Genomic DNA, 12849 nt, shown 5'->3' on the forward strand with positions numbered 1-12849 from the left:
CTCAGGTTCATCTCCTCCTCTCCAAGTGCAAATCCATTCTGTTTCACACATCCATCCTCAGTCCTGTGTACTCACACTGCTTTTAGATCTGACTCCTTCCAGAAGTGTAGGGCTCCTCTGACTGTATCAGCCAGGAGAGACACTCCCTTCCAAATGCCTCCTTTGTGGAGCCCAAAGAACCCAGCCCAGATGCCTGTCTGGACAATTCCTACACAGGAACATGGCAGATGGGGAAGGGGGGACTGGCAGTGACTTTGTGAGTTTTCCTGCTCTGGTTTAAGCTGTATCCCATGGCCACCAGCCTTACATCAGCCTGGATCAGGGGGTACCTCAGCAGTGTGGGGGCCCTGCTCCTCAGTGACAGGTTTTATTCTCTGGTTCTGAAAGACGCTTTCTGTCTTTAATATATTTGATTTTATTAATTATTTGAAATTTTAGATGGCGGGACCTGGAGCTGGTCCTGTACATCAGCTGGGAGCTGGTGAAGGGATTTGTCATGCTCCAGCAGCAGGAAGGAGCACAGTCCAGCAGCCAGTTCCTTAACATGGATTTCACTTTCTCGTAAGGAGAACGGCATAACCCAGGTGAGTGGGGATGGATCCTCTGTCCCATGGCAGCAGGACAGTGTTGTGCCAGCTGCAACTTTTATGGCCACCCATTCACAGCTCCCTGGATCATTTGCCATCAAAAATCTTCCTTAGCTACAGACACAGGTATAGACAGGTACTACATCCTTTGCTTCTATTCTTTCCTTATCCCTTTTCCCAAAATGAGCACCCAGTTTCCACTTGGTCAGGTCAGATGAAATGGTACCAGAAACTCCCATGGCTGGGGTCAGGGCCTGGGCTGAGTGTCAGAGGGAGGGATGGTGTGATATGGCTGAACAGTTATAACCACAGTCCCTTCCCTCCCTTCCCAGAACAGGAGGATGGGATTGTTTTGGCAGCTCAAGGCTCTCCTGGGGCAGAAGTGGGAAGGTGCCTCCCAAACGGGGACTGATCTCCTGACCTGTGGCAAACAAGAGCCCAGGTCTGTGCTCATCTCAGGGACAGATCCCAGGGACATCTGTCACATGCTGCTGTGGCAGCAGATAGTGCTGGGCTGAGTGTTGGTGCCTTTGTGCTGCTCTGGGTTCCCCTTTGCATTGGTGATGTCTCCTGGCCCCTTTGGTACAGAGGTAGCAGAAGGTGAGAGATTTGGTTTAGATCTCTGTGTTTTAATTTTGAGGTGATTGTATACGTGAGGAAATCACCAAGGACAGAAGACATTACACAAGAAGAGTCACCCTGGCTCACCCTTTCACTACTGAACTCACTTGGGGTGATCCACAGCAAATACCTTGGGAAGTGTTGAAGAGGTTGTGTAACATCACCACTACCCCAGGATATTCTTCCCCACTTTCAGTGATCTCTGTAATAGGGGATTCCTGAACTACCAGCCTATATTTTCTAAACTTTCTATCCCAACCTATGAACTGGGGATGGGTTTTTCTGTTTGCTCCTGCTCCATTCCCCAGAGGTAGCTCAATGCCTCACCAGCAGCCAGGAAGGTAACAGAATCTCCTTTTAGATCTGGAGTCCTGTACTGCTACAGGTGTTTTTTTGGTGTTGTCAAGGAGTTACTTCCATTTTGTCTTGACAGGGACCATCATGTATTTTGGTTTTGATCTTCCTTTGGGGCACTGGGTGCTCTTCACTTGGGTTTACCAAATCTGGTCTAACCCTTCTCCTCCAGCTGACAGGTCTGACACCCAGCCCAGGGCTGTGGACTTTTACAGAGGCTCCTGCTGTAAAGCCCTGACCTTTGGCTGTTGCAAAATGCGTTATCAGCTCTGCAGAGGCTGGGGAGGGACAAAGTTCCTGACATCAGGACTGTCATTAGTCTTCTGTAGAGGCAGAAGGGGAAGAGAAGCAGGGATATTGTTGCTATTAATGGTCATTTTCTTATCTCATTGCTGTTTTTCTTGTCTCATGCTGTTTCATTGTTCTTAACACATGATTTGCACCTTTTGTGCCTCCAATTCTCAACCCCATCCTCAGAGCAGGAAGGTGGAGGAGAAGGGGGGCAGTGAGAGGCATCTGGTTTGGGGGTCTTGGTGGAAACACTGAATTGGGGAATAGAATTTCTCAGCCACAACAACCTTCTATCTCATCACACAGACCTGCACCTTTTATCTCAAACACTGCATTGCAACAAACAGAGCAACAATTTGGGGAGAATGCTTAATCCACTGACCTCAGGCCAAATCTTGATGGGAGGACATGGATTCTCCATGAGTGTTTTGGGAATATTTGCTGGGTGCCTATCAATGATGGGGAGAGACGGGGACGACTGACTTGGTGATCAGAATTCGATTTTACTGTGGGTTACATCTGCTTATATACCATTCTAGGAAAGCTAGTCATTTTTCACTACAGTGATTGGGTTAAACATCATATAAACATACATTTCTGCAACATTTCTTCTACTTGATTCAGTCTTCTTTCCTATCCCAGGCTTGATTCAATCCTCTTGCAATCTTCAAAGTTCTGTTTATTCCTGCCAAGGCATCCTGGCTATCAGATCTCTTATGCTAATCAAGTCCAAGGTACTTTCTGACTTTACCATAGGTGCCAAGATATATCTTTCATTTAGAGCTGAAAACCATTCAACTAGTCAGCACTGAATTAATTCATGTTCTAAACAGCCCAGATGGGCTGGGAATACTTAAATATGGGAATTACAAGTGCAGAAGGCATAGCCAGAGTGGTTTGTGCAAGGGAAGGCCTCCAGAACCCTGAACATGTGCAGTAGGCGTATCTCTAATTATATGATTAAACCCTGTTTATACCTGATCCTGCCCCCGCAGGGAGTGTCCAATTAAGTGGCAGGATGTGCCTGAGCTGCCAGAGTGGAACCCCAAAGGGCTGGGCTCTGTTTTTGTTTTGTGAGGTTCCTTCTGTGACAGTCGGAGCACTTGAAGCAGTGTCTGCACACAGATTAACGTTTCATGAGCAAGTTTAATATCAGCATTCTCTCCCTTGATCACTTGATTTTGTAACCTCACCATGCTATTAGCCTGGCTTTTTGGAGGTAATCCTTAAATAAAAGCCTGGTTTAATGACCTTAAATACATTCTCTGCTTTTAAATCTTAGATTATTTGTTCATCCACTTGTTTTAATCCTGCTCCTGCAAGCATGGACTTCACTATCTGCCCTGTTTTTTTGTTCTCTGCAAGCCCACATTGCAGGGGCTGCTCCCATCCTTGCTCACTTTAAATATTGCTTCAGCCCAGACTCTTTCAGTGCTGCTCTCCTGCCTTTCCCTGCTGCTCTATGGTACCAAACCTTTACTATTTCCTTTTTGTAAAAGCTGAAAAAGCTTCTCTAGCAAGAACAGTTGTTTTTAATTTAGAATCCAAAGCCCTCCTGAGCAACTCACTGATAGGCCCGTGGCTTCTCTGTATTGGAGAGCTGTGTCTGTGCTGGATAGTGCCTCTGTCTCAAATGATGCCAGACTTTGGTACCTGAACCTGTTCCAAGTTCAGTTTGTTACCTGGGAGTAAACTGTCCCTAGCCTACAGATTTTGTCTTCTCCACACTAACTTTTGGTTTAGATACTGAAAACATATCTTGTCTTGCCCTGCTAGAGGAATTGGTCTCTCTTTTAGGGCAACTAATTGGCTTTTTTTGGGAAGTGTTCACCTGGAGAAGGGAAGGCTCCAGGGAGACCTTAGAGTTCCTTCTGGTGCCCAAAGGGGAGGGATCGGTGGGATACTGGAGAGAAATTCCTCCCTGTGAAGGTGGGGAGGCCCTGGCACAGGGTGCCCAGAGCAGCTGTGGCTGCCCCTGGATCCCTGGAAGTGTCCAAGGCCAGGCTGGATGGGGCTTGGAGCAGCCTGGGACAGTGGGAGGTGTCCTGCCCGTGGCAGGGGTAGAAACAAGATGAGCTTTAAGGTCTTTTCCAACCCAAACCATTTTGTGATTCTTTTTTTTTTGTGGGTAACCAAAACCACTCATTAATCCAGTTCTCTCTTGCTGTGCAGCTTCTCCTCCCTGCTGGTCAGGAAGCAGCACCAGGTACCAACTCATTCCTATTCCCAGAGTTTGGACATTCCCATCTGTATCTCTGTCATGTGGTCCTTCTGACCATGGGACCTGTCAGAGCTGGTGCAGTGAGTGAGTGTGACAAACAGCTCACATCCTGGATGGGTTTGGGCTGGGGCAGTTACAGCTCTCCACAGCACCTTGTGGTGCTGTTTGGGATCTCTGCTGAAAACAGCACTGATCCCACAGGATGATTTAGCTCCTGCTGAGTCAGGAGCTGTTCAGCCCCTCACCCTGACCCACCAGTGTTGGGCTGGGGGTGCAACAGGAGCTGGGGGGGGACACATCCAGGACAGCTGTCCCCCACTCACCACAGGGATATCTCAGACCATGCTATGGTCAGCCCTGAAACAGAGGGTGGGGGAATGGTGGGGTCTGGCCAGGCTTAGGGCAGTTGGTGATGAGCAATTGCTTTCTTGTATCACTTGTTTTTCTTGTTTTCTATTTTCCTCTCTTTGTTGTTTTTTTTCCCTCACATTTTAAAAAAAAATCTTTTTCATTAACAGTCTTCATGTCAACCCACCTGTTTTCTCACTTTCACCTTCCACTTCTCTTGCCATCACAGTTTGGAGGGGGGGTGGGAATGAGGGGCTGTGTTGATGCTTAGCTGCCAGCTGGGGTTAAACCATGACACATCCACAGTCCAGACTCCACTGGCAGGGCTGTATCCATCTGTGGTAGTCAGCAGAGGCTGGAAGTGTCACAGATCTGAGTTGGTCTTGCTACCCAAAGAGCACACAGGGTGGCTGTACTGAGAATCCTATGGATTGCTGACCAGTAAAGCAGGTAGGAACAAAATCTCCTCAGTGCACTCTCAGACTGGAGACCCTCTGGGAATTCATGGTGACACCAATGGATAAGAGCAGGGCACCAGGACAGAGCTGAGCATTCATGTCTCCATTAGCCCTGTGGAGCTGGAGAACTGCAGGCAGTCCAGTGACCTGCAGAGGGATGCATGGACAAGGCAGAGATGCTTTGCAAGTGCACTGCACAACAACCAGGACACCCAGTTCTGCACTGCACCGGCCTTGTGGTGCAGCTGCACATGCCAACAACCTCTTCTCACTTAACTCTGTGTCAAGACCAATTTCACATCCAGTTTAGCTGGATCAGCAGCACAAACTGTCTGTGAAGGGGGTGCCAAGGAGTGAGCCAGAGGGTCCCAGTAAACTACAATTTATGTTGTGCTGCCCTGAGTACGTGCAGCACTGGGCACTGTGACCTCTCCCAAAATCAGGGGCTGTGTCTTGGGTACCATCCAGCTACACACAAGACATTCCCTTTTGGTGCCAGCATACTGAGTTTCCAATAGAAATCCCCATATCCTAGCAGGGGCCTTGAGGAAAGGGATGGAACCAGATCCCCCTGAGCAGTGCTGGCCTGTGAGAGGGCCTGTGGAGCACTGGCACCAGAGCCAGTCTGAGACACCTGGGATTGAGCTGACAAGGGCAGAGCCCCCAGATTGCTGCTGATGCACAGCTACAGCCTTCACACTTCAGTATTCCTTACCAAGGGAGATCTCTCCCTCTGGAGCCCAAAGCTGCTCCTTTCTCCAAGCATCCTTCCTCTTCAGCAGCTGGGTTCTATTTGCTGAGTCCTGGCATTTTTTGGTGCCAGCCCTTGGACCTGCCATGATCTGGCACAGAGAACCAAGTCCTCCAAAAGAAGAGGAAAGCACGAGGCAACAAGGTCTTGAAGCCATGTCCTCATGTTCTACTGCCAGATATTCCAAATTAAACGGCGATTCTGCAATGTGGTCTGGATGTTTGCCATGGAAAGAGCCTGCTGTTCACAGCATTCCAGGCAGTGTGCAGAGCCAGCTGCTTGAGGAGGGGAAGGATACCTGTGCTGACAAGGCTTTGCTCATTTTCCCTTGCTCTCAGGGCATCTCTTCCAGCTGGGTTGGAACAATGGCACAGGGGACTCCTGGCAGCGAGCAGACGGGAGCACTCTGCCTCTGCACGCACAGCGATTACAGCAACTGTCTGTCTGCTCCCAGGGAATTCAGGGCCTCCTGGAAGATAAGGAACACGAAAGGGAGGGCAGAAGCCCAGCTGAGCATACACACACTCCCTGCTGCTTCCCCAGCGAGGAGAAGCAGGGACAAACACATCCACGGGGGAATCCTCCCAGCGCAGCCTCTCGCCTCAGGGACACGCGGATCCCATCAACGCACAAATTACACCTGATTGCTCTACTTGTGAAGGACAGACCTCGATGGCAGCTCTAGCCTGTCCTGCCACACACAGCTGGGGCTGCAGGAAACACACAGCTCTGGCTCTCTGCTTTGGCCTCCTGTGCAGCTGCATGGGTGCTGTGGCAGCACATGCCCCACTGCCAGGTCCAGCTGCATTTCTGGGCTCCAAACCTGCCTGGGGCTGCCCTGTCCAGCTCAGCCCACACGGCTGAGAACCTTGCCAAGGAGGCCAAGGAGGGAAGGGCCACTGCCTTTCTCCAGGCAGAAGCTGTGTCTAACTAGCTCATGTCTTAGGCCCCCAGAAAATGGCCCTGGGATGCTCAAGGGACAGATCCTCCCCCCCAGGTGCTCCCACCCCTGCAGCTCTCCCAGTGTTCGATGTGCAGCACTTCAAAAGGCAAACCCCAGCAACCACTGGGACTGTGCCATGCTTGAGTTTTAGAAAAGATCCAAGAAACACTTTTTCCAGAGCTGCTTCCTCCTCTCAGAGGATGGAAGTGTAATCTCAGCAACCCCAGAACCTGCTCACTCATCCTCAGGGATTTTGTGAAGAGAGCCTAGCACTTAATTTTCACTTTGTGCAAGATTGGGTCATTTTCAGGTGCTGGGGCACTCACTCCAAAGCACACTGCTGAGAAATCTGTCTTCTCTCCCCCATCCAGCCCCACAGCTCTCACCTGGATTGCTGGGCTGCCATCTCCCCCTTCTCTCCCCTCACTGTCACCGAGGGGCCCCGCTGTGCTCATACCAAAGCTGCACCAAGGGACCTGGCTGCCTCACAACTCAGCACTCAAGTATTTATGCTGAAATGCATAAAAGTGTTGGTTGAAAGAGAACAAAGCTGGCTTTGATAAAACCCCTCATATTCTCTCTGCAGTTTTATGGCCGGTTCCACTCATCTGCTGTGGTTTCCTTTTGTGTCCCCAAGCAGCTTCAAAATATTTGGTAGGTTTTTGGCAAAATACTTGGAGGTTTAGTGTTTCTTTGATTATGGAGTTTGGCCTGTATTCACCTGACTCTGTGGGAGGCAGGGATGCTTTCCCTGCACCAGTTGTCCAAGGACCCCGGAGCTATTTCATCTCAATTGTTTCCTTTCCTCCTACTTACGTTCCTGCCAGAGAGTATAATGTCAGATATGTAAAATGACCTTCAGGAAAATTCATAAAGCATTTCAGAAATCCCTGTTCCCCCAAACATCTCCGTGCAGAACTGCCCATGCTGATGGGGCAGTCCCTGCTAACACAGAGGTTTAGGGAATGCAGCAAGGTGAGCTGTGCAGGACAGGGGATGCCACAACCCCCTCCCTCACCAAGCTGGCCCTGCTTTCATCAACCACAGCTCTTTTCTGAGCTCTGCTGAGCCATTTCCCTCCACACCTGCAGGCAGCAGGTCCCACAGACACTGTGCACGTGTCACAGTGATCTCACTTTCATCCCTGCTGGGCTCCTCCATAAGGATTTAGCCCTAGGATACAGCAGGGAAGCAAACAGCAAAGTTCCCCAAGCTACTGCTTCAAAGTCCACACTGTCATCACTGCTCTTCTCAAGATTCTTTCAGTAAGAGGTGAGGAATCAATGAGAGACCTCAGGTCTTGGCAGGCTCAGGCACCAAGGCCTTTGGCTGACTTGCAGAGCTTGGGAAAGAGGGAGCCTTGAATCCCAGCCCCTGCTCCATGCACCACTTACCTGATTCAGTGAAATGTAATTAATTTAGGGAAGGAAGAGTGTGATTGTGACCTCTGTGCAATGCATAACTTGTGGCTGTTCTCCAGGGCAGCTCAGCTGATCTCACTGCAGCTGCCAAAAGGAGGGAGGGCCTTCATCCTGCCCCTGCCCCTGGAGCATCTCACATCTCACACACTGCACCCAAACTCCCATGTGCAACCCAGCAGCCAAGAAAAGAAGCTTTAGCTTAAGTTATCAAATTGAACGTTCAGCAGCTGCTGGAGTGGGAGGTTTGGGTGGGAATGGGAGCAGAGAGGTGAAGCTACAGGAGGTGCCAATGTCAGCCAAGCCCAGCCCACGGCTCTGGGCTGTGAACCCATCCCAACACCAGAGCCAGAGTGGAGCAAGGTGTGCTTTTAACCATCCTGAACACATTCATGACATATAAACACTTGACTCACGCATACCAGGCATGCCTTAAATCCACACTGGGAAGCAATTAGACAAAATTTTTATTACTTGCCCCCCTGGACCTTGCTGGAGGGATTGGCTGGAGCAAGGGATACATGATGTTACTGTTTCCTCTCCAGGCACTGCTACATCTTAACACAGGATGGTCTCAGGAGTCAAATCTATGCAGACATTAAATAGAAGAACCCATTTTCAAGTTAATTTAAAGTGACCTACACGTGGAAATAAGGGTTTCTGCACTGTCTTGGTGTTGACAGAGAAAGATGAGCTTTTCCTATGTAAGTGCTTCCCATGACTGAGGGGTGTCTATCCTTATTTTCTAGCATTACTGCAGGGAACTAGAAAACAGCTTTTCAACATGCTGGATAAAAAGCAATTACAATATTTGTGAGTCTATGTGAGTTTTTATTAGCTCCCATTGACACAGGAATGGTGCAGCTTCAGCAGATCCTAGACCTGGTGATGTGTCCAGTGGAGCAGCAGCTGCTCTTCCCCCAGGCCTCAGCTGCTGACTGGGACACTCCTCCCACAAAGCTCCATAAACAGCACAGTGGAGCTGCCTGAAATGGAATTCCACAGTGATGCTGCCTCCTCCCCACTTCCTGCCCACCCTCCCTGAAATTCTCAGCCACCTTAGGGAACATGAATTAGCACAGCTGTCCCATCACCTGCACTGCAGGGGTGTCTCTCATGGCCTCTCCAAGCTGCAGGAACACAAGACCCTACCTGAGGCTGAATGACCCTCAAGATCTCATGGTACAAAAGCTTCTTCTCAAGAATTCCCATCGGACTGTTCATTTCTTCTCGGTATTTCAAGTCTTTGTGATCCTATTTAATATTTAAGAGTCAGCAGAAAGCACGCCTGGAATCCATGGAGGATTCACCTCCCCCTCCCACCGAAGAGGAGCAGGAGCTCACAGGACTCCAAGTGCTGTGCTGAGGTGGATTTCAGTTGTTGCCATTGCAATGTGAAGGCCTTTGACCTGAGCTCTCCCATCTCTCCAGGGCTGCTCTTCTGACTGGGAGAGCTGCCACCCCACCCAGCTCCATCCCAGTGCCACCCACTACTCAGGAATACACGTGTACCATTTTTGGAGGTCATTTATTCAGCATTAACCAAGCTGACTTCCAGTCTGTTCTGCACAGTGGTGCCTTCAAAATGCAGCTTGTGCAGCACAGCATATTGAAGTAACATGGACTATAAGTGGGGTATTACAAGTCAGAACACATACCCTAAGATACAGCAATGCAAATCAAAGTGTGAAATTAGTGATGTGATCCCACCATTTTGCCATGCCTGTGCAGAACCCAAGTGAAGCTCTCTTGTCCTTTGAGGCACATCTCCTTGATGAACCTGTGCAGCCCTTGGGCTTAGCGCTGAGAGACAGGGAGGGCAGGAGGGAAGAAGCAGTTTCCATGACAAATGTCCATCTGACACATTTACCAAGGACACAGCACAGGATTTGCCTCCTGCTTCAGCAAGACCCTCAGCCCCCAGACCACAGTTCTGCCCCTCTCCCTCCCCTGATAAATCCTGGCTGCCCACAGCAGAGGTTCCTGACAGAGAAGCCCCAGAACAGGCCACACATTAAGGCAGAGTCTCCAAACCTCAGAAGTGCAGGTGCTCAAGCACTGCAGGAAGAAGGGACTTGTTTCTGCCCCTCCTGCTGTCAGGATGCCTCTTCTGGGAGCTTCCTCTGAGGTTGTGCCTGCCTTACAGAGCCTTGCCAGCAAAATTGTTTCATTAGAGGGGCAAGGGAAAGGTTCTTCCCACAGCCTTGGGAGGACAGACCTACACCCCACCTTGAGTTTGATGGCACAAACAAGAACATCACCCCAGCACAGTGACAGCTACGCCTGCACAGCTGGGTTAGCACACAAGTGTGTATGAGCAGAGGACAGCGAGGTGTCCCACAGTGAGGCACAGCACCAGGGATCCCAGAGCACCCCTGGAGAGCTGCCACACATACAGGGGTTAGCAATAGAGAATGAACTGGGCCATGATTACCAGCAGTGATAAATGCAGGGAGAACCACAGCTGCTGCAGCCTCCTTCAATTTTTAATTAGCTTGTCCAGCTTTCAAAAGGCAGAAACCAAAACTGGTCACAATATCCCAGATTACTCTCACCACCAGCATTTAGATGTCCTTCCTGACACCACTGTTTAACACACACACATGTTCTGACATGCTTCAGCACTGCCTGTCCAATGATTCAGATCCTTTTCAGGCTGGAATCTCTTCACTTTTGCTGCCTGAAAGCTCTATGATCTGGCACATTTTCTTTGCTGTCTGCTCTATCAGTCTATGCTGTCTGTACATTCAACCTTGTGTTTTCTTCCCAAGTACTCAGTTAATAGAACTGCACATGAGAGTTGGGATGCCTTACACTCACTTCAGGTGACACAACTGTCACAGAGCACAGCTGTCAGGTGGGATGAGGTTTTGGAGAACATAAATGTTAGAGCTTGGGGCAGTGAACATTCCTTCTGAAAATCAACAGAAGATTCAGCCTTAAACCTTGGAACTGCTCTGGCTGCAGGACAGACAGTTTCAGCTGCCACTACGACTCAGTGCAGCAGTCCTGTCCCCATTACCCTGTGCCAGTGCCCCCATTTACATGTCACAGGGCCACCAGCACGAGAGACACCTCAGCCCCCTGGAGCAACAGCAGCCACCAGGGAAACGAGCAGCCAGACTGGAGCAGATCAGGTTACGTGGCAAAAATGTCAGGGTGAGCTGTTCCTGCAGGGTACAGGGACCCTCCCAGCAGCACCACTCTTCCCACGCGGGTGCAGGTGAGGAGTTAGCCGTGCCAGGGCTGCAATTCCTGAGGCGGGTCAGCCTGTGGATGTGGGAAACAGTGACCAGCGGGGCTGTGAGGCAGTCCCAGCGCGGAGCAGCGGCTGTGGGCAGCCAGGCTCCGGGGTGAGCAGTGCGCTCGGTCCGCAGCGCTGTCCGGCCGCGGGGCTCTCGGGGCCCCCGGCGGCCGGGCCCAGCTCCCGGCCCGGGGCCCGGGCCCGGCGTCACTCGTGGGCCACACGCTCCAGCGCCACGTAGAAGCTGTCCTTGTCGTCGAGGCAGTGCCAGCCGATGGGCCCCGCCTCGCAGTCGGCGCACACCAGGAACTTGACGTTTCCCACGTCGCGGGTGAATCCCACGTTCTCGAAGGAGAACATGTCGCGCACCAGCCAGTGCTCCCGCAGCACGTCCCCGCCGCCTCCCGCCGCCGCCGCCGCCGCCTTCTTCCTCATGGCGGGCAGGAGGAGCTGCGGAGACACGGGGCCGTCACCGCCCGGCCGGCACCGCCCGCCCCCCCCCGAACCCCCCGGTACCTCACGGCGGGCGAAGGTGGCGGCGCCGGGCAGCAGCACCCGGGAGCCGCAGCGCTGGCACAGCACGGCCCGCAGGTTGCGGCCCTGCGCGCACACGAGCCCGGCAGAGCCCGGCGCGGCCGCAGGAGGAGCGGGCGGGGACGGAGGAGGGGCCGCCGGTTCCATCTCCGCGCAGGGCGCCGCCATGGCGAGAGGCGGGGCCGGCGGCGTGGCGTCAGCGGAACGACGCAATGACGTCATTGCCGTGTCCCCGCCCCGCTCCCCATCCCGGGAGCGTCGGGGAGATCGGGGCGGGAATCCCGGCCTGGGAATTCTGTCCCGGGAATCCTGTCCCGGGAATTCTGTCCCGGGAATTCTGTCCCGGGAATCCTGTCCCGGGAATTCTGTCCCGGGAATCCTGTCCCGGGAATCCTGTCCCGGGAATTCTGTCCCGGGAATTCTGTCCCGGGAATCCTGTCCCGGGAATTCTGTCCCGGGAATCCTGTCCCGGGAATTCTGTCCCGGGAATTCTGTCCCGGGAATCCTGTCCCGGGAATTCTGTCCCGGGAATTCTGTCCCGGGAATCCTGTCCCGAGAATCCCGGCCTGGGAATTCTGTCCCGGGAATCCTGTCCCGGGAATCCTGTCCCGGGAATTCTGTCCCGGGAATCCTGTCCCGGGAATTCTGTCCCGGAATTCTGTCCCGGAATTCTGTCCCCGGAATCCTGTCCCCGGAATTCTGTCCCGAGAATCCTGTCCCGGGAATTCTGTCCCGGAATTCTGTCCCCGGAATCCTGTCCTGGGAATCCTGTCCCGAGATTCCTGTCCTGGGAATCCTGTCCCGAGATTCCTGTCCCGATATTCCTGTCCCGGGAATCCCGGCCTGGGAGCGGCTGAGCCCCTGGCACGGGCTGTCCCTGGAGCCCTGGAAGTGCTCAAGGGCAGGTTGGACAGGGCTTGCAGCACATCCTCATTTTGGGGGTAAAACAGCCCGTGAGGGGCGAAATCCCAGCCAGATGTGGGGGGAGGAAGGCGAGCCCTCTGCCTGCCCAGGGGATGCAAATCCACAGCTGCAGGTGCTGCATCTGCTCTCACCCCGTCACATTAACACCAGATGGG

The 12849-nt window shown here is 52.2% G+C and overlaps 1 protein-coding gene across 1 annotated transcript; it reads right to left on the reverse strand.

Annotated features, from left to right (window-relative positions):
• Positions 1–9504: 9504 nt before the first annotated feature.
• RABIF (RAB interacting factor) lies at positions 9505–11944 on the reverse strand. The gene is made up of 2 exons (XM_005530183.3): positions 11753–11944; positions 9505–11686 (listed from the first exon to the last, which is right to left on the reverse strand). Exons 1-2 carry the CDS (start codon positions 11936–11938, stop codon positions 11444–11446), a joined length of 429 nt encoding a protein of 142 aa, XP_005530240.1. The 5' UTR covers positions 11939–11944; the 3' UTR covers positions 9505–11443.
• Positions 11945–12849: the final 905 nt, after the last annotated feature.

This window comes from Pseudopodoces humilis, chromosome 26, assembly GCF_049639895.1.
Source record: "Pseudopodoces humilis isolate 2021_Gansu_Grassland_sample_001 chromosome 26, ASM4963989v1, whole genome shotgun sequence".
NCBI classification, from domain to species: domain Eukaryota; kingdom Metazoa; phylum Chordata; class Aves; order Passeriformes; family Paridae; genus Pseudopodoces; species Pseudopodoces humilis.